The sequence below is a fragment of the Rhea americana genome, unplaced genomic scaffold (genome assembly GCF_003343005.1).
Source record: "Rhea americana isolate MKP2758 unplaced genomic scaffold, rheAme1 scaffold_7, whole genome shotgun sequence".
NCBI classification, from domain to species: domain Eukaryota; kingdom Metazoa; phylum Chordata; class Aves; order Rheiformes; family Rheidae; genus Rhea; species Rhea americana.
Genome location: NW_028186867.1, coordinates 2,714,281 through 2,736,808, shown reverse-complemented (window position 1 = coordinate 2,736,808; position 22,528 = coordinate 2,714,281). Strand labels below are relative to the sequence as shown.

At 36.7% G+C, this 22,528-nt stretch overlaps 1 protein-coding gene across 1 annotated transcript in view; it reads right to left on the bottom strand.

The window, feature by feature from the left end:
• The window catches only part of ANOS1 (anosmin 1), a 128,226-nt gene that overhangs the window by 40,825 nt on the left and 64,873 nt on the right, over positions 1 to 22,528 (bottom strand). Inside the window, exons 3-6 of the mRNA XM_085321472.1 lie at positions 15,778 to 15,840; positions 11,886 to 12,108; positions 6,627 to 6,811; positions 969 to 1,098 (exon numbers count right to left, since the gene is read on the bottom strand). Of these exons, the coding sequence (XP_085177598.1) occupies positions 969 to 1,098; positions 6,627 to 6,811; positions 11,886 to 12,108; positions 15,778 to 15,840 (601 nt within the window). The remainder of the gene's footprint in view (positions 1 to 968; positions 1,099 to 6,626; positions 6,812 to 11,885; positions 12,109 to 15,777; positions 15,841 to 22,528) is intronic.

Genomic DNA, 22,528 nt, shown 5'->3' with positions numbered 1-22,528 from the left:
GAAAGAGAAGAGAATGCATTCTGCAAAGTGTGCATCATAAAAGTGTAAAACTTTGCCTACACTAGTGAACAGTGCTAGGTCTCATTCTTTGGCATTAAAGTCAACTAGCCAGCACAATTTTGCTACGACTATCTGGCTACGTCACTTAATACAGACTGACCACATCCAGACTGTCTGTTGGGAATGATTCTTGGCCTATGCTAACACTATGCCTGAGAGCTATCTGGGAAAACTGTAGTTAGTTTGCATCAAAGGTATGTCAGGGACAATTCCAACCGCTTCACAGAAGCAGTGATTCACTTCCAGTTCCCCTCCCTGCATCATCTCCAGTACTATTTACTGGTATAGACACAATTTTCAAAGTTATTTTAGCACTGGAACATATCCCTTGTAAAACTARTAACAGCCACAAAAATTCATACAACACTGGATTCTCTGACATGACTTCCTAATGAACAGAAATATGCTACTTAAAATTTACACTCTTTTTACCACTAAGCCCTTATATTCAATGCTAGCAAGGGGAAAGCATGCTAGTAAAGAAAGTCTACAGTTCTATCAAAATAATGCTGCTGCAATTATTTAAATATAGGCAACAGTACGTTCCAACAATCTCTACGAAACATACAGCAAGAATACATTTCTCACAAAACAAAAAAAAAAAATAAGAGCAACCTCTTGAATAACATACATTAAAAGCCCAATTCTTACATGTTTGATGATCAGAATCATGTTGTCAGAACTTTAATTCTGATACCAACAGTGTTGAAAAAGTTTAAAAGGAGATYCTTTACTGATAAAAGAATAATGATATCTTTAACTTTTAATTTGTGTGCTGACTTCAAACAAATCTCACATCATTTCTRAAACTGTTAAAAGCCTTCTGCCTCCAAAATAAGCAGATCAAATTACATTCCACACGGGAGGGACCTAAAGGCAAATATCAGCTGGTGGAAACGAACACTAACCTTTTGAGGAGCGGAAGTGCTTGCTGGGTGCTGTGAAGCCTCTCGTCCCATGCACGTTCACAGCTGCCACCCGGAACTGGTACCACCTGCTTGCCCTGATGTCCGACAGCTGAACCCGTTCATCTGTAGTCTGGTGGGGAAAATGCCACACTTACTCTTTTGGTCTGACCTGGTTAGTTGTGCTATCTCCCATGTAATGCTGTTCAGTCAGACTGAGAGGTAGAGGATACATTTCTTTACRTATGTAGAAGCCTATAAAGTGTAGGCAAGCTGTATGTAGCTACCTTGCCCCGTTCTGAATGCCAATCTGAGCTGCAATGCATTTACTATTGTGAATAAGATCACGTAACCAACAAATTTTATAGTGCATTGCAGGTGTCTTTTGGATTTATTTAAGATAGAAAAGTAACCTTTAGAAAACTACTGAGGTGGTAAATTCACAAAATTGCTTTTTCAGATATCACAACCTTTACCATTCTGTAGTGTCTAGCTSATCAAATGTTGCCCCAAGTAAGAGGACTCATTTCTCCAGATTCTGAAAAAGGAGAGTTAGGGCTCCAAACAAGCTTCACAAAATCCAGTACTGTGAGAAGCTGCCTTTTCCGGTTCGTAGGAAACAGTAACCCTGAAGTACAGAATCTGAGTCCTCTTCAGATYTTTGGTACCTATGTCAAAATGATACTCATAACTTTACCTCTTCTCTACAACAGTGTTTTCTCAAATCATAGGAGATGTCTTGTGCTCCAGCAACACTCACTCAGACTGCTAGCGTCTTGAGTTCAATTTTCAACTTCCTTGTTGAGTGCCTTAACCACAGAAATATGTAATAAGGATAGATGCACTCTGAACCCTTTCAGCAGGACGCGCTTTATGCCCTCTCATTCTGAGTCCTGCTTTCCTCTATCATTTTTCCCCTTTAATCTTCTATATATAGCTYTCTTCTGCACTGTTTCTAATTTTTCTCTAAAAGTATGAGCACCAGGACTGAACACAACCTTTTGGTAGCAGCTGAATCACTGCCAAATACAGAAAGAGTAGTATGAAGAATCAGCTTTTGTACAACTCACCAGAAACTCATCCATTTGTTGCTGAGTTTATGTTTACAAATACCTCTCAATTATCCAGTTTTCAAATTATTTTGGCTGTCATGTTGACTGTGTTTAAATTTAATTCTTTAATCAAAATAGCACATGACCCCAAATTTGAATGTCTTATGTATGTCTAAATCTATTTTACAATAAACACTGATCATTATTACTGACCAAGCACATGATTTCTTTACAAAATTTAGTGACATTTATTTATTTTAACAAGTTCTGTTTTCCCTAACTTCAACCACCTTTCCTGTACTGGATTCAATATTACTTGTAGTGATGCCAAGTACATGCTAAAGAAGGCATACAGTAATTTCTATTCACTGCTCTGTTTCCAATTTCTGTAAGAAAGTAGCAGCTTCTGACTTAGACAGGACTTAAGAGAGGTGTTTCAGTGTTTCAGTTATCTAGCAGTGATATTTTTAGAGCACTGACCACTAAAACTTGTAGACGTTATACTGTACTTAAGCTCCTCATTTGGTAACATACAAAATATAGGGAAACTAAGATATCTGATGTATGTGCATAGGTAAAAGAAAGTGCCTTTCAAACAGGTATCATAGACTGTTCTCTTACTGGTATGTTGTACAGAGTTTGAGACCCCATGTATTGCTGCTACTCACATTTGTCTTTTTAGCTAAAGCTACGGTAGCAGTTCCAACACCTTCATAATCTGCTTCATCTTCTTCCTTCTATATATTTTTAAAACAGTTAAACGGTAAGTACAATCTTTTAATTATTTCAGTTARTTTTAAATGTATATGGAGCCAAGATAATATTCAGATTCCTTTGGATATTTGCCTTGTATTAACATAGCCCATTAAATGATATGCTGAAAGGTATTAAATAATTAAAGGCTGAACCTTCAGCCTGAAAATACTTGAACTTCTGCCTGARTATCAGAAAAATCATTAAATAACAATTTTATTGATATCTTATAATGCTAGTATAAAGTTTAAAAATTTTCATTAAAAGATAAAAGCAAAGATAAAAGGCGAAACAAAGAAAAGATAAAAGATATTTAAATGGTCAATGGTATTCTGGGGTGCATTAGGAAAAGTGTTGCCAGCAGGTCGAGGGAGGTGATCTTCCCCCTCTACTCAGCCCTGGCGAGGCCTCATCTCAAGTACTGTGTCCAGTTCTGGGCTCCCCAGKMCAAGAGAGACATGGAGAGAGTCCAGCACAGGGCTACAAAGATGATTAGGTGACTGGAGCATCTCTCTTACGAGGAACGGCTGTGAGAGCTGGGCCTGTTTAGCCTGGGGAAGAGAGGACTGAGGGGGGATCTGATCAATGTCTGTAAGTACCTGAAGGGAGGGTGTGTTGGGGGATGGGGCCAGGTTCTTCCCAGTGCTGCCCAGCGACAGGACAAGAGGCAATAGGCACAAACTGAAACACAGGAAGTTCTGCCTGAATATGAGGAAGAACTTCTTTAATGATACAGTGACAGAGCACTGGACCAGGTTGCCCAAAGATGTTGTAGAGTCTCCTTTTTTGGAGATATTCAAAACCTGCCTGGATGTGATCCTGTCTAACATGCTCCAGGTGACCCTGCTTGAGCAGGGAGGTTRGACTAGATGATCTCCACAGGTCTCTTCCAACCTCAACCATTTTGTGATTCTGTGATATTTAAAAATAATAAAATATTTTTCCTAAAAGATGAAATTTTTAAAAAATCACTCCTCAGYTGCATCAGATCAGAATTGCTATTTATTTTGGCTATACATTATCTATTTACTTAAAAGAGAAAGGTTTTGAAGCTGGCCTCCAATCCTGTTACACATTTGGATTAAAATATAAGACGCGAGTCCTCAGATAAAATCGCTGGCCAACACATCCATCTTCAGCATCATCCAAAGTTCTRTGAAATCAAGGGTAAGTTGCCATGAATTTACATTGGGGTACAACTTTACATAATGATTGAGCCAAGGGCAGCATGTAATCATTATGTGAGAACATACTAGCAAATTCACTCATGTTATGGCTTCATGCAATAGAAAACAGCAAGTTTTTTGAAAATTAGATCCTTTAAAATATAGTTCTTCAGAACTAAAGTTCCATCTCCTCTTGAATAACTAATAAAAATTAAAATTTTAGATGAGGAACTCTGACAAAATGTCATGAAATTTTTTGTAAGATGAAAACAACCTTGCATAACTACACTGCATATAGATATGAGCATACAGAAATTCATATCCTTGCCTGCAGCCTTCTTGATCTCTATCTACTCTGTACATGCGCTCTAGCTTAAATTGCAAGCACAGTAATGAAAGAGCCAGTACCATCTGCTCTGTACCGTGATAACCCAGGAGTTCTCAGCTGAATGGYTGAGCTTTTTGCAGTTCTCATATACTCATGTCCTGGAAGCATATGAGTAAAATTCTCTATTATAAAGAATAAGAAAAGCCCAGAGGCTGTGATATAGTTACTTTAGTCAAACTGGACATCCATCCTTGCTGCTGATTTTACAAAATAAACTCTAATGCACCCAGCYATGCACAATAAATTTGACTACCTGACTGGAACATCTAAAACTACCATGGAGGCACATTCCTCTATAGAGACAGAAATTCTCTTTTACCAGCACCCCTCAAGGGTGTCCAGCYTGTATGTCCCATAAGGTGTACATAGTTCACAAAGCCAGTCAGGCATCTTGAAGCTTGTTCTGAACTGACATSCCCAGTGGGGTTCATCACACAGTCAAACATGCATCTCTTATGATGCAGGGACAGGGAAGTCCTCAGAAAGATGTCAGTTGGAGTAGGCTCCTCCTGCCATAGTGATTAATTCAAGCTCTTCTGCTGCATGTGACAGACCCTCAGGAAAGACAGCAGTCAGGATTCTTATCATTCTTGTACGGGAACACATTTCTAGAAACCTCTCTCCTGCAGACACACTGGGAGAGGCAGAGATCTGTATATGCTTTCTATACAGTCAGTCCATATACTGTGTAGTGTATGCTTCTAGAAACGTGCATGAGSTCTGTTCCTGGAATGAGAAAAGAGCAGCAGTATGCTCCCTCTGCAGTCTTGATCATCCAGCTAGAATAGTTGTGCATCTGCAGTCTAGTATAAGTACGTGGCACAATAACTGYGAGGAAAAATTCAGATTTGGCTTATTTTTTCTATTTGGTATTCTATTAGCTGTGGCAGGAGGCTGTTTTGTGAATATGGACAACACAGATTAAAAACCTGCACCTTGTAAGTCACTGCAACTTGATCAGGTTCGAATGTACGCACTTTTCCTTGGACTTGCACAAGTTCGGTTTCACGCCTGGTTCAGCTACTGGTAACTTTTTCTGGGCAAGATTCTAACTAACATAGTGACTGTCCCTTGTAGTACCACATTACTTTGGTGAGCTTTGAGTGCTCAGTTGCACACGCAAAACATTATTTTAAGATAGCTTCTTGCTACATAATCTGAATTGAGAATGAACACAGGTTGTCACAGAATCTAAACTCCTTCCTCTATTTTGTGAATGGTTCTACTTATTCTGTCTTACTTTTTTTCCTAATGACATTTTGCAGATCTTTTCAAAATCAACATTTTGCTTTTCTTGTCAGCAGRGATGAGGGTGAAACAGTTAAAATAAACGACTGGAACTCTGCCATCCAGGTGGACTGTCAGCGTGTTAAAAAACAGACTGAAACTGGGAAGGAACTAAGTGAAAATTTATGCTCTGTTGGCTGCTTCTCATTAAGAAACATTTGCTCATGAATCTTACATTTTCAGCCTGGATTGCACCGAGTGATAAGAGTATGACATCACAGGCTTTTCTAAATTGGGAGGGCAACATCTGAAAAAGCTACTTTACAAACAATAAAGATCCTTTTAAAAGTCTTTTTTTCTCCTTTTTTATTTTTAAAATTAAATGGCCTTTTCATCAATCATGCTTCTTATCATTTTGATAAAACCCAACTCATGCCTTGGAAACTACRTATGAGTCCCACTGACTTCAAAAGGTTTAAGTCACTCAGGTGCTTCCTTTAACAGATTTTGGTATCTAATTCTACATTTTTCAAGAGCTTCATGGCTTTTAGAGAGTCTTTCTTTGGAATTCCCATCTTAATATGTCTCATAAGTATATGCTTATAAGAAAGTACCACTCAGTAGGCTTATATAAATCAAGCCTCCAGCTAGATCTAAACATGTTTGCCTATGGAGAAACACCCACACCACTTAGTTCATTTTGAAAATATAAACTTTTATAAATTCTTTATTTTGGGGGAGAAGAAAGAAATATTTACTTCTTTACTGATATATTCACACCAACTGCTTTTTYTAACATTGTCATTTTCTATAATATCAAAAGCATTTGATAATTCTATAGCAAAAATTGGAATGAAAATACTTTCCCCTAAATAAGTCTTGAAAAAAGCTCATGGAACAGTGGAGTAAGGACTGGGAAATCTGGATTCTATTTGTGGCTCTGTCATTACTTATAGAGAGGCCTTGGAAAGGGATCTCCCATTTATGACGTGTACTAGCTCTTCTCCAATCTGAAAAGGACCTTCAGATCATTGTCTGGAAGCTAAGGATCCTTCTCATTTTACAAAGAACTGACCTGTGCCACAGTTTGCCAGCTAGTAGCATCATCCTCACTAGGATGGATTCCTTGATTCCATCTCCTCTGAACAACATAGATCACAGGCTCAATGGAAATATTGAATTTTGAAGACCACTTCACCTCCAGGTCTCCAGACTGAAGTTCTACAAATTTTAACTCTTTCCGGGGTTTCAGTGGAACACCTGCAATAGGAACATACAGACAAAAATATCTGAATAATTTACAAAACAAGAATGAAGCCATATGTAGATGGAGCTGCACAAAAAGAAAATGGTTGGTCAGCCAGAAGAAAAGAAGGGAGAAGTGAGTGGGATGATGAGAATGGAATTTTCAGAAGTGTTCACAGCTGACCTATCTCTGTCAATAATAAAACTTGTTTTTTTAAAAAAAATCTTGAAAATGATTCCTTTATTTCATTTAAAAACTGAAGGAACATATAAGGATCTGAAAGTTTTAAGCTAAAACTCATCTCACAGAAAACAGTTTCCAAACATGCTTTCATAATGTGGAGTGCCTTTGATCCCCAAAAGGATCACCTATATCAGTGTCATTCAGATTTTCATCTAACTTATGCTTAAATATATCCACTGATGGGAACTTCACAGAATCATTAAGTAACTTGTTCCACTGCTTTTCTCCTTACCATTAGAAAGCTTCCCCTATTGCCTAGCTCAGTCTCCTTTGCTGCATCTTGAACTCAATATCTACCCACCACGGTCATGGATCATGTAAAAGTATTTCCTTCGTCTCTGAAGCAATCTTTTCTATAATTGAAGACTGTTACCATGTCTCTCAGTGTTTTCTTCTACAGTTTAMTAACTTCAGTGCAGTCCATTTTCCTTTTAAATCAGTCTCTCTGAAAATTCTTGAAATTCTCCTGTGGAAACTTTTCAGCTAGTCCACTACCCTTCTCCAAGGTCATGCCTAAAACTGGAAAAAAGACTCCAGCTGAGCTCTTTTGTGTTGACTGCAACAGCAGGAGTATTTCACATAGGTTACAGGACTCTGATATAATATAAATATGATGTTTGCCTTCTCCATAGCAGTATGMCTTTATTAACTTACATGCTTCTACGTATTTATTTTGTATGATCTGTAAATCTCCATGCTTCCCTAAACATCTAGGAAAGGTAATTCCAAGTCATCTTCAGTTATATCAAAAATGTATTTCAGACATGTCTTTCTAAAAATTAATAGTAAATCCTCAGGGCTGCATTGAAAGACAGTTCTTTCTAAAAAAAAATTTACAGTAGCTTGAAGGAAAGACCAATTTTTTAAAATTGTCGTCTTTTGATTAAATCAGCGAATCAAGTGTTAGATACATTTCTATGAGTAGACTTCAAGAACTTAAATATTTAAGTGTGCAGCATTTTGTGACTTTAGGATATGCCATATATAAAATTGTTATGCTGACATCTAAATCTTTTTATCAGGTTATTATATGCATTTTAAGTAAGYCTTTTGTCATTTCAATGAAGCTCTACATAAGTCAAACAGCATGCATTGGTGCCATAAATTGGAATTTAAATGCTTCTATCTAGCCTGTCACRGATGACTGCAGTACCAATATTTCCTTAGGTCAACAAACCACTTTCACATTTTAAGAGGTTTTCTCCTAAATCTGCTTATATAATTAGTTACAAGTAAATAAAAGTCAATATTATAGCTGTTGTACAAACCTAAAATCAACCTGAGGAAAATCCWGTGTTTAAATCTTGTTACCACATCAGTTTAAACCCTGGATATCATTTAACACCCAGCATTCTTAGTCCAATATAGTGAGCATCACAGATCATGCCAGTTCAAATTTCTACATTTGAAACTCCTTCTTTAATTATGATGTATAACAATCCTACAATCTGCATGTTAAGAATACTTCCATCTGCTTTGCATTAGGGGAAGTTGGATTCACTTGATTGCAAGTAACTCAGCCTCTCTGGTGTTATGTAATTGTGTGCAGATGGATCTCAGCAGCAACTAGAGCATAACACAAGTGCATTTTAGAAAACTTTTGTGGAACAAGTATCATCAATTTCATATCCAGATGTRTGGATCCAATCACTCTTCAATGTGCTTTTCATTATGTAAATGGTCAGTCCTTTCATCATGGTTGAACAAATTAGTCCTCTGAAGTCAGCAGTGTTTAAGTAAAGGATTCAAACCACTGATTGTTCTCTATATGCAATACTAGAGCCCTGGCAAAATATTTCAAAAGGTGTCTTTCAAACGACACACTCATCTCTGTGCTATGAAAAATAAATGTATGCTGGCCCATCGTAAGAACATGTACCTCAAACGTAGGTACCAATCTCAAAATGTATGCTGGCCCATCGTAAGAACATGTACCTCAAACGTAGGTACCAATCTCAAAAACTCAAAAAGTTTTCATGGAAGGGTTTCAGAGGGGAAAAGGGTATTGTTCAGATAATAAAGGGTATTGACATGGTATCAACATGATTATAAACATGGCCTGTTCAAAGACTCAGAGATGCAYACCTTTAAAATTGTATGCACTTTTTAAACATAAAACCTGTATTTTTCTTTAAGCATAAAATAAAATAAAATCTCTGTGGATGACCATTCTGGCTCTACTTACCCTGTTATGAYGTTAACACATCATCATACCCTTTAAGTGCCATAACCTTCTCTTCACCGTAATTTACACCTTTCCCCCAAATCTGCTTTATGCATTGCTCCCCAATCAGTTTCAGATAAAATGAATTTGGCTTGATTAGACAGTATGAATCCTAAAGCTTTATTAAAAAGGGATTCTGGAAATTTCACCAAGTAGGAGTATCATCACATCTGAGATTTCACTAACTTTTGAACAGGAAAGTGGTGATGGGCAATTTCTTCAGCTGTCTCCACTTGAAGGCAGAAAAAGATACATGTCCATACCCTTATGTGGGGATATATACATGTCAGACAAAGTGAACCTGATCAATCATTTTACATCACTTTCTCTTCCTCCTTTTTTGATTGTTTTTTTTTTGGGAGAGGGGGAGGAGTCTTATTTCTAAGCAGGGATATTGCCTCCATTTCTATTTGTAAATTATCAAATTTACTTTAGRCATTTACTGTTATTTCTAACATCATTATGTCAGCTTATTTCCCTCTGGGGAAAAAAAATGAGGTAGGCCATGTGGAAAGGACAGCCACTTGCCTAAGTAAAGTCTTTTAYAAGTTGAGACAAAGTGAAACAGGTGGATGAGGCAGATTTCAAGTGTAGGAGAGAACATTTCATACCTCCACCAAAGGGAAAAAATGGAAGACTATGTAACTGATTAGTCTTGACAAATGGAAGAGATATGAAAAAATAAAAAGACATGGACAATTTGAAGATTATACCAAATGCAAGTCAAGAAGCAACTAAGAAGCACATTTAATCCAATGTTTACTATATGCAGCTGCAATGCAAGTATACYCATATGAATATGCTTCCAGGATTGGGCTTTAACACCCACTACTAGAGGGTATTTGCAGTTAAATCAGTTGGGTATTTTGTATCTGCTGGTGTAGCTCTAACCTCTAGAGCTTCATCAACAGTGGAACTACAGCAACTTACAYAGCCTCTCAGATTCAATCTGAGTTCATTTTCTAGCTGTGAGTGCTGTCAAAATGATAAGAATAAGCACTAAACTTATTCACTAGATCTTAGTCATGCTTGCCGAGTTTGCTCCTCTTTAGTGACGGGAAGGTCATTTAGCCCTAAAGGAAATGAAAAGTAAGCCTGCCCAGCTTCCACTTGCCCTTTGTTGCAGAAGGACAGGTTGAAGAGGCTAATTAGCTGAATTCATCAGCTGAGAAGGCCATATTCATTCTGCCCTTCCTCTGTAACACATATATGCTTTTACAAACAAGCACCTCCTGCAGACAGGTGATAAGATGTTAGAACAGAATGTTAGTTCCATTACAATATAATTAGTCTGAACCAAGGGAATTTCCTTTCTATACTGGGAATATGGACCACGGTATTGCCTGCTCATACTACTTTATGCATAGCAACTTCACTAATTTTATGTTTACTCAACCTTTATGGTTTCTAGATCAAATTTTATCCATTTATGTAACTAATTCAGACAGTGTTTCCTGACAGCCTATCCTGCACATTTGAACCCAAGATTCAAATTCAAACTATATTGTTTGTGACATACGTTGTCATCACCAGGGGCATTCAAAACATTGCATCAGCATTTCAGTTAAAGGAATGAACTTAAAACAAACCACTAATGTCTTCATATATTTTACCTGCAGTTTCAAAATGGACCAGATATTTATTGTTATCAAAGGTATACTTACACAAAAACACAATAACCTGATCTGCTTTAACTGCTATTAGCTGGTTTACACCTCAGGTTAAGGACAATACTTCTCACCTCACCCAAACATATTCGTCCCCAGTGGCTTTAAGGCTGCAAACAACTGGAGTCCACAGATTGAAGTAAGTCTGGATTCAGACCTAAGCCTGGAACTTAGTACACAGTTCTGCTAATTAGGGTCTCCACAGAGAGCCTATGCTATCAGAAGCGTAAGTGATTAGTATTTATTTTTTATCACTAAAATAAGGTGAATTGATTTCTAACAAAACATTCTAGCTCTGTGGAATGAGAAAATGCCTTCTATATATGATAATTAAAGAAAAGCCTTTTATTTGGGCAGAATCTCAGGATTCAAATCAAAGCAAATTAAAACTTCTAAGTCAAGATGCCTTAGATTTCAAATAATGAAGTAATATATATTTTTCACTATTTTGTTCTTAGGTCATTAAGAACACCAATTCCAAATATTCTGCGTTTGTTTGTTCTGTCACAGGATTATCTCCAACACCCTGTTTGGTAGTCCTGCCTACTTGGCTCATAATCATGAAGGTTATTTGTTATTAATAGAACATGTACTATTTATCTTTAAATATTTTCTTACTGCAATTATTTCTCCCATCTGCATCAAATTAAGTGGGATTTCACCTAAACTGGCAAGTTTCTTCTTCTGAATATGATTTATAACAGCCGCTAGTTTGCTTTGCACAAATTTCCAGACATGGGCTTCATAAGGGAAAAGAACATTTTTCAGAAACTCAGGCTACATTTTTCTTTGTCTTTCTATTCTTTCAGTGTCCAGATATATACCCAAAGCCTTCTCTCTCTTAGTCTCCCCATCCATACAAAATTATACGAAATGAAACGTCTGGTATTCTAGGAGGCTTTATTATGGCCTGAAGTTACTAGCCCAGTATGAGTACCTATTAATAATCTCTACCTTTGTACAGATTTTTTGGAACTTGGCACGTATGTCCACATCCATTGGAACAGCATTTCTTCACTCCAGAACATTCACTATCAGCTTCACAGCTTTCAACACAGGCAGCTGCAAAACCACTGGCCTTCTCAGGTGCTGGGCAGTCCCCTTGCTTCACAGACAGGATGTACTTAAGGAATTCACAGCTAGTTAGGCATTCATAATTCTTCTTGGGGAAAAGAGGCTAAAGGGAAAACAAAAGAATTGTACAATGTTTTCAGCAGGAAACGAAGAAAAAAATGTTGTACATTTTCCAAGATCTCCTAAAGGAAAATGCAGATTTTCAGCTTTTGCAAGACTGTCCCTGAAGATTTATGTATTCCAGTCACTTCTAAAAGAGCTTTCCAAGCATAGAATGATGAATTCCCTCAAGTAAGACCACCATCTCTTATGGAATAAAGTTGTTTATATTTGCCAGCTTTCTGTTTTTCTCACATTGCCTGGCTACAAAGTTGCTCAATGACAGATTAAAAACATTCAAACACAAAGGGGAAACAATAGTTAGACAGTCGTTTTTTGGACCACCCCACATTCCTCCCTTTGTACCTCGTGTCACTTCACCCACAATATCTGATGTAATGCCACTATAGATAAATAAGCTAAATCTTGCCTCATTACAATGTTTGAGCTGAGTAGACAGGATTTAGCAGCATCTTTATGTTCTTCCCAACGTATTTTGTAACTGTAACTCTTTATGAAACTGGAACTAAATTTCTGATAGAACTATTGGCAGAAAATGCAGATTAAAACAGGAATGAAATATACTGATTACAGATCAACATAAATGCTACTTCTTTGAGAAATCAGGTTCTAGACTGACTGCTTTAAAGCACAGATATTTTATAGCACATGTGTACTACTCAAAAGTTTGCACCGTTCATTTAAAGCTATATGAAAAAATACTAGCATCTAGGACACTGAGGAGAATACTGCAACAAGCGGATTTCATCTCCTCTTTCAGCTAGTATTTTGTTTATGTTGGTACAAAAAAAAAAAGGCAAAAGTGATTCTCTCAAAGTAATTGCTGGAACTTTGAGTAGGTAACCTATGTAACTGGGCTTACTATTTCCTGCCTGGATGYAACCCTGTCTAACATGCTCTAGGTGACCCTGCTTGAGCAGGGTGGTTGGACTAGATGATCTCCAGAGGTCCCTTCCAACCTTACTGATTCTATGATCCTTTGATCTATAACTCTTCTTTCTATCATAAAGGAATCAAAAATCTTCCTGTCTGAAGAAATGGATTTATAAATTTCTAAGCCTATGCAGGAATTATAATCTACCTCCATCTAAGTTCCCCTATAGCTTCTACAATTTCACATATTTCTTCCTATTCAAATGTTTTACTTTATCATTTATAATATTCTCATATTTTGGTAAAATGAGAGAGACTGTTGACCTCTTTCACCAGTAATGAGGCCCAAATAGTTCACTGAGTAGGTGTCAGTTTATACTGCAAAGTCAACATGGTCCAAGAATGTGGAGGTGCCACAGTTACCTCTCTCACTTTTTCCTTCAACAGTCTAAACATTTTTAATCAGACTCGTAAGGTTACAGTTGGGTGACACAGCCTAAAGGCTACTGCTGCCAAAATGGGCAGTCTTGGCTCCTCTCCTACTGACCCCACCGTCCCCAGAGATGCACATCTGCTGTTCCCCCATAGGCCCTTATTTGATTCCACAGTTTGCTAGTCAAGTAGCTAAACTAGCAGGAAACTAATCCTGTGGAAAAAATGGAGTCAGCTAAACTCCAGTAACAGCAAATAACAAAATCAGATGAGCTACAGTGCTGGTCTGAGGGAGAGGATGGGAACGAGCCACAGAGGCTGGGGTGGGGAGGGCATTTGACCCTCATTTTAAGCAGCAGGTGGCTTAGCTAACTAACAAAGCTATATCCTGCAGTGCTAACCTACCATGTACAAGGTCTCTTGCATTAACTAAATGAAACCCTGTGCCTCATTCATTTAGTGGCAGAACTGGAACCACAATTTTCTTCTGCATGTTGTTCAGAGACAGGCTCCTTTTTTTTTTTTTTTTTCCTTTACATGTAAGGTTCCTTTAATTTTAGCAAGCTGATTCAGTAGGTAAGAAATTACTTCCAAAGTGGGGACCTTGAAAAATTGTTACTAAATTGTTACTTTTAAGTTTTTTTACTAAATAGAAAAAAAAAGGGGGGGGGAGAGAGAGAGAAAACTATCAAAGGAAAAGACTCTGGTTTAATTCAGTCAAACAATGTCCATAGGGCATAGACAAGTTTGAGAGAAATGAGAATGGCCCCTTGCTTCCTTGCCTTTATGTGTGTGTGTACCCATGTGTGTGTGTGAAGCTAATTTCAAATCCTAAAACATCACAAATTTGCAGCTACTTAATTAAAAACTTTACAGCTCCCTGAGGCATAATACATCCTCAAGGCTTCTCTTCCTCACCCTATTTCACAGCTCATTTTTCAGTTAGCTGCTAAACATGTTGCTCTTCGTTACTGGCCTTTGAAGTTCTAAATTTAGTTTCAACTACAAAACACTAATCAAAGAGGGATGCTCACTGGTTTTAACTACAATAGAATGGTGTTTTACAAATGTTTTCCTTTTAAAATAAATTTATACATATTTACACCCATATCTGGAAACATACAGTCAGAGTGAGAAGTGATAAATGAGAGTGACATAAATCAGACCCACTTAAACTACTTTATTACACTACCCTAGTTTCGTATATAAGAAACCAGTAGCTGATTCTATTTAAAGAAATCTTGCAAGAATTGGTTTTCATATGAAGTGTTTACTTGTAACGCTAACAAAATTAAACAGATTAGTTAGGTAGTAATACCTATTTACGCATGCTTATTTGGATACGGAAAAGATTTTTTAGTTGAAACTATACCTTTTCCTAAACACATTTATAATGTTTAGAATTATGTAAACTAAGCATATGTTCTTATAGCAGAAATAGAATGTCCACAGTGATGAAGGAGAAGTTAAATCAGTGTATTAGTTAAGGTCACTTCTATTTTTTTTTTTTTTTTATAGGCAAAGTTGAGAACTTTTATAAATCTTTCTAAATAGACCCTTTCATTGATTTGAGTCAAGCTGTATCTTTATACTGATTTAATGATAACAAAGTAACCTTCTATTGAGATGTTTTCATTTCATAATAAACATCAATTAAAACTGTGAAAAATGACTTCCAACAATTCAGTAGAAATCATGTTTTAAATCTAGCAAAACTATCTCTATTTTGTAATAGTTTATTTGATTGAGGCTTTGTTTACACAACAAGTAATTCTGAAATGCTTTGTAGAAATAGTTTTCCTTGTTCCTGACTTGTTCCTGAAAAATTAAACATTTTGATACTAATCTTCTGAAATAAGTGTCCACAATTCAGTTATTCCTGAACACTTATTCTTTTAAAAATTGCAAACTGACTTTCACTTTTAGGAAAGTCCACTTTTCCAGCTACCCTGCACAAGGATTTTCACACATGTGACATTTTATCTGTTTAAAAGACACTCTTTTTCTCACACGTAGCCAGAAGACAAAGAAGGGCACGTGACAGAAATAGTAACATACAGAAGGGAATTAAGAGCACCTTCTCAGAGAAAAAGTTATGTAATTATGCTGGATCAAGGCCTAAAGTTTCAACTAGAGATAAATCATTTGGTCAGAACAAAAAAAAAAAAAAAAGGGGAAAAAAACCCACAAACTTAACTAAATTCTTATACGCGTATCCATTCAAATAAAGCGCAATGCTACATTAATCCTGTTAGTTAGCTGTCTCCTTAAAGCTCACACCTCTAGTAATATAAATGAAGGAGACAGCTAGAACGAAGTGAGAAAGAGTGCCTTTGGGCTGACCTACCTCACAGAAACTTTGGCAGTGGTTTTTCTTCAAGTCCCAAGATTCTTTGCAGGGCTCCAGGCACTAGGAAGAATCAGGAGGGGGAAAAGTGTCAGGAAGATGAAGAAATAAACATCCACAAATGACCCTAGTTCTTCTCTAGTTGTTTGTTTGGCCCATAGGAAGTTAATAATAGGCTTTAAAAATCCACTTCTCCTGAGGATAAGATTGTGTCATTGTGTCATGGTGTCAGAGCAAGGTCATTCCAAGCCATGGTTAGATTACAGGAAATATTTTCAGTATTTCTTACYGTACCACGCAATCTCCTCACTTATGTATATGCCATCCTATTTTCTGCCTTCGTGAATCTGGGCCCTAATAACATTTAATGCCATGTTGCTGGACCACAGAGACAATGTCAAAAGCATCACTTTAAACAAGAGAAAATTAAATCTTCTCCTCACTGACCAGCCTAAAGATAAGAGAGGCACACCGACTTCCCAGGTGAAAAGCTGTTTCATCAAGCTATGGAGTAGACTCAGCAGAGTTTTAGCCACTACTCCTGTATAAACAGACAAGGTTCACTGGTCTGTTAGCAAAACCACTTTATTTCAAGTATCAAATTATCATTTCTTCACCTTCAATCTCTACTGCAATGGATATACACAGCGTTTCRATTCCAACTCTGCAAAGCGAACTCAAGCTTCACAGTATAGTATAAAGAAAAATCCGGAGTGTTCTCTGCAGCTGAAATATAAATTTAGACTCACATTCCAAACCCCCTTTGCCTCCTTTATTAGACAGATGATCTTACAAAATATTGGCATTATCGGAAGTCAACGACACATTCTTTCTGGTCACGGTGGAAAGACACTGCAGCAAAGGTCTTTGACAGCAATCTGGCATTCATATAACTTGTTTCTCTAACATACTGTATCACATTGGAGCCATATACATTTATGCAGTTCAAAACCAAACATGAATACATATAGGCTATATCTCAGAACAGCTGACTACCTATATCATAAACGTATTAAAAGATTAATGTATTAAAAAGCTAAGCATATTTCTTAGCAGTGACAAAGCCTGAAAAACTAATGAAGGTATTAATCACAAAGGTTACATGTTTCAGGATGAAAAGTACCACTCAAACATTTTCTATATGTATATTTTGGTATTTTAGCCCCAGCTTCTAGCACTTGAAAATTCACAATGTGTAGTATAGAGAGTAATTAGAAGGTTACATTATAAAATGTCACTGGAGTCAGTAAATTTAATTAACTCCAGAGTGTTGTTCTTCCTGTGATACAGTTACTGTGCATGTCAGCTCGATTCTACCTTCACGTTAATTTTATCACACTCTCAACTCTCTGATGAGTTTAGCCCCACTTTACTAAGGTATAAATGGTGTCAAGACACTGTGGGCAACATTTTGACCACACTGGGATTTCGCCAGTGATTTCCAAGGCTGTCAAAATTTCTTCRTTCTTCCTTTTTCCTAATTCTTTTACTGTTGCACAGCCATGCAGGATGTGCCTAAACAGCAGGATGGCCACAGTCCTGTGCTGGAGACCGGGACCAAGTTCACTGTTGACTATACTGGTGGACCACCTTCCTTGCACGCTCTAGAGCAAAACAGCTGGAAAGAAGTACCAAGATGCCGGCTGCTCCAGAGAGTTTGTTCAAGGTGTTTGTACAAGGGTGTGATTTCCTGCAATGTAAATAGGCTCTAGTACCCAGTGCCTTGTCTAGCTACCACTCAGGYTCAATGCACAGGCTCTGAATCATAATTCTTATCTATATATAAACAAAACATCTATCACATATGCTTCATGCTCCTGCTGTATGAGGAGCCTTAGGGGCACTGGGCTTGGCCCAGCAAAGAGTCATGGGCTGTGGCAGAATTTCTGATTGCACAGCTTTAATTGGGCTGTAGCTTTCTCTGTGTTGGAGAGAAACTGCTACAGACAGAAATGTTGCCAACAACCTTGCCCAGAAGAGTTTGGGATAGTATTCCTAAAATAGTATTGCTGCAATAGTATAGATAAATGTATCTCACAAACACTGAGGTTGTGCATTTATTCTCTCAGCGGCTCTTTTAAGATGTTCCCCTATTATCACTTTATAAGTGGGAAGCTGAGGATGTCCAGGGAAAAACTGGAAGTCTGATCCAGGTCTTATTTTTGAATCCATGACCTAAACTGTAAGACACTCCTTGGGATCTCACCCACTGTCCAGGTTAGCCTTACCCTCTAACTGGCAAAAATCTCATGTAAAGTGATAGTCTTTTGCCCATGAAGTCTCTCGTAGGATTTTTTATACAGAGTGGGAAACATGTTCCAGAACAATCAAATGTCTCATACCTTCTAGGTCAGCAGAAAGGTGCTTGTGTATGTACGTTTGTCCTTTTTCCCAGACATTCTATATTTCCAATATTTCCAATAAAAGATATTACTTATCCTCATAAACTTTATCATGCTCATTTCCGTAAAGTTTTCCCTTCCCATTTGTGTATACCACTCTGAGCATTTTTTTTTTTTTTTTAGGTTTTCTCTGTTATCGTTGATAGAAGGACATAAATTTTGCAGTGCCTGTATTGTACTAAAGTACTGCATTTCTCCTTCCACTATTCATCTCCCTCATTTTTAATCCGTCTAGCCAAGACAAGCACTAAACTGAAAATTCTGCTTAGGAAAAGCCTGCAGAATCAGGCCACRTATCAATACCAACTAAAGGGTTCCTAACAAGTACCATTCGTTATATAATAAAAATTAAAATAAAATGGTGCATCATAACCACCAGCAATAATATTTGTTTTCTTGAATCCGTATCTTCAGAGAATACAAAAAAATGTCTGCAGAGATAAAGCTTTGGATAATACATTTCAGTGCAACTCAGTACGGCCGCCTTCACTCCCCCACTCCCAAGCCAACAGGAGTTATTTCACCAGTCTTTAGCTGAGGCTTGATGTCTGAAAGTAAATCATACAGCACTTCTCATCATTATGAAGAGTTTAAAAACAAAAAAAAAAACCCATACACTAAAATACCCACGAAGAAAATATTCCCACCCAGTGAGTAAACACATCCTGGTTTTCTGAATTAGTGTAAACATATCCCTGTTAAAAGGATACTGAAAATCTTCCACTCAGGATGAGGAGAATTTACACACCTGGCAGCTGATTTTGGCTGTATTTTATGCAATAAYTACACCTTACAGACATTACCACCTCCAGAAGCTAAGCTTTGGCGTTTAGATGGCAGACCATCAGCGTACACACAGGTAGCGCGAGAAGCATTCTGGTAATTCATTCAGCAGATGGCACTGTTCCCTTGGACTCACTCCTGAACGCATTCCCGAGCAGGATGGCAAAGGGAATTGTATTGCTGGAGGGGAATATGTTTCGAGTGAGATATAAAACACAGGTCTTAACCAGCTGCAGTCACTACGGGCCAGTGGCACTTTTCATAAGATGAAGGATGTTAATCATGCTGGCTGGCCTTGCTAAATTGAATCTTCAGAAAGTAACTATTTTAAGATCTTCTGTGGCTTAATTTGGAAGTTGTAGATTTTCCTTCTTCATCCAGACTACTGCAGAACTGCACTTCACTACCGTAAAATTACATCAAAAAAAAAATCACCTCGGTTTTTGTCCTCCTTCAAAATCTGTGCATGCATATGTACATGTGCACACACACTGTATAAACACATATATGAGATATTACTATAGATCTTGTTAATTACCAGACTGTATAAAATTAGGAAAAATGATAAGATATGGTTTCAGTTCAAGGAAGAAGTATTACCATTGCTTTAATTTATTTAGTTTTATATTTCCATTGTATTTTTTTTTTAATGTACTGTAAAGGACCCTCCTAGTGAAGTCTCTTTTTTTTAATTATTAATAAATAAAAGCAGCAAGTATGAGGTCAGCAACTCATCTATGCTATTTACATTATTAAGGAAAGATATTTTCAAAATAGTTCACCATCAGTTTTGCTAAGAAAATGTTGCCTTTGGCCTGAAAAGGAGAAATTTACATCAACATCGCACATTCAAAAAGACAGTGAATTCCAAAGCTCTTTCAAATACTTAAATATTATATATTTTTTCAAATTATTTTAAACTTATTTGAATATTGTTGTATTTAAATTAAATCATCAAATATGACATATCTGTAACTATTTAAACAGCAAACAACTATTTATTTTGGAAGAGAAGAGTCTACCCTTAATATTTTTGTCTAATAAGGCTTCTTCCAACTGATAACCAAGTAACATGCAAACTGTCATAAAAAGAATAGAATCAAAATATTAAAGATCAAATATAATCTTTGTTTTCATTATCATTCACCATTCCAATTGCTCATGGCAGGAAGGCTAGAAATTTATATTTTATGTCTAAAAAATATATGTAAGTGCTTTGTTGTTTTAAGGTTAATTAACCAGAACCTAGATAGTTAAAAAAGAGGAAAAAAGCACCTTTCAATGTACAATCTCTCAAGAACCTGCCATGTCATAAAGACAAAGTATCTAAAAAATGTGTGTTCTCACTATCAGGCTTTGAGTGGACAACATTCTTGAGGTAAGAATTTAATTGAAGCCAAAGGAGAACAGTGTTCATCACTCTTAGAGAGAATCAGTTTTCCAGGGGTATGCTTAAATATATGCCTACACTAAAAAGAATAGAGAGAAAAATTATTTTTAATCTGTAAATCTTAATGTAGTGGTATTTGCTGCTTATTAATAGGAATAAAAATCATTACATTCTGTGTCTTAAGAAGTATACTGTGTCTTGCCTGAATAGCTTAACCTTTTGCTTCAGAACAGTAAAAGCACAGTTGAATACATATGCAGTTCAAATCTACTAACAGTATGCTAACCTGATACAGCTATACTAGACATCAGAAATATATTATAGAACATATTTTCCTTTAAGCAGTTTGAGGCAACTACTTTTCCTCTTTACTATATGAGATCAGGACACGTTCAATGAAACAGTTTCTCATGACAAAATTGAAAAGAATTATCATAAAGATTTACAATTAAAAATAAATCTGTGGCACATTAAATTTAAAAAAAAATCTCCTATTAGTTCTGAGTTACATTTTCCCCAAAAGATACACACATATAGCAATCTTCCAATCTTCACTTAATAGAAGATGCACCTCATTTACTAATGTCAAAAAAAGCATCACTCTTTACATATTGTTTGAACCAAAGACCAAATTAGGTCCTCTAACTCCAGCACTGTTGTAATTGACATATGAATCTGATATCRTACTTCTCCACTTAGGAGGTTATGGTGTAATTCTAAAAGCTATACACATAAGGAACAAAATTAGCTAAATAGGAAAATATAATTATGTATATAAGAAGGTAATAAACACAACTTCAACAATTTTGAATGTAACACAAGAAAGGTATCCTGGGATGAGATCAATGAATCAACTTGAATATTCCAACTCAGACAGTGGATCCTTAGGGAGAGATATAATAGTTCTTCTTTTGCTGGTACAGTCTTGCAATTGCCAGAGAATTAAGGATTCTTTGAAATGCAGTTTGCCTACACACCTCGGGAATGTACATATATTTTATCTAATCATTGTTTAAAAGTCTATTTATACGTTGGCCTTTCAACTTCCTATGGCAACGAATTTCCTCACAAACTTTAAGGTGGCTATTTTCCTTCTGTAATTCTATTAGCATCATTCAAATCAYCGTACTTGAATTCTGCATATGAAAGTGCGGAAAAAAATAGTTTGAAGTTAGATACACCGTTTTAAAGATTCATAAGCCCAAAATCCCATAACCCTGGAAAGTAGCTCTGCAGAGAAGGCCATAGGGATCCTACACTAATATTTTCCTTGTAACAGAGTAAACAAGCAGGTTAAATGACAGAGAAAGGTTCCCTGTGTTGCCTGTTGCTCCTACTGTAAGTCACCGAGCATCAAAATTTGGTGAAAAGGAGTGATTTTGTATTTGAGGATCAAGTCTTAATTAAATTAGTTACAGTTGGGGTAATTCTGTGACATTATCATGTACATTGGGAATCCAGCTGATACTGTCTGAAAGTATTGCTAATTGAAGAGCTGGTTTTGAATGAAAGCCAGGTCTTAGATTTTAAATGATCACTAAACTAAGACTGTGTTACTTGGTTGGAGTATTTTCAATCTTTAAAATTCCTTTAGGAGTAACTCTTATTTTTACCCAAAATGCATTTTCTGTTGCTCCGTACTATTAATATCCTAATATGTACTGTGATCGGGTAGCTGAGAAAGAGCAGGTTACTAATGTGGAATCTGCTATCATCTGCAAGTACTGATTAATGCTAATTAATAGGAAAATATATACACGAAGAAGAAAGAAAAATCCCTCACATGTAATCAATATTCAGACAGGACATCCTTACGTTTTATGACAGACAATCATTTCCTATTTTTCAGTGTTAACTTCTCAGAAAAAAATAACAACAAAATGGCTAGGGCTGGGATTGAAACTAATAGAATGGTCTCTGTATTGCCTAAGATCTAATTACAACTACCCTAACTCTTCTAAGCTACCCCCCACTATAAGGTAAAATATTGCAGTGCAAACCTCCAGGATCTGATGGGAGTAAGGAGGGATCTGCAACCACATGGCCATCACTGCATCAAACAAGAGTGCTACTTCAGAGGCTGGGATTAATGGGCGTGAAGCTAAGACCCTAATACACTTCTCTGGTAAATTCAAGTGACCTCTTCCACACCACAACAATTTGACATTAAAGTACT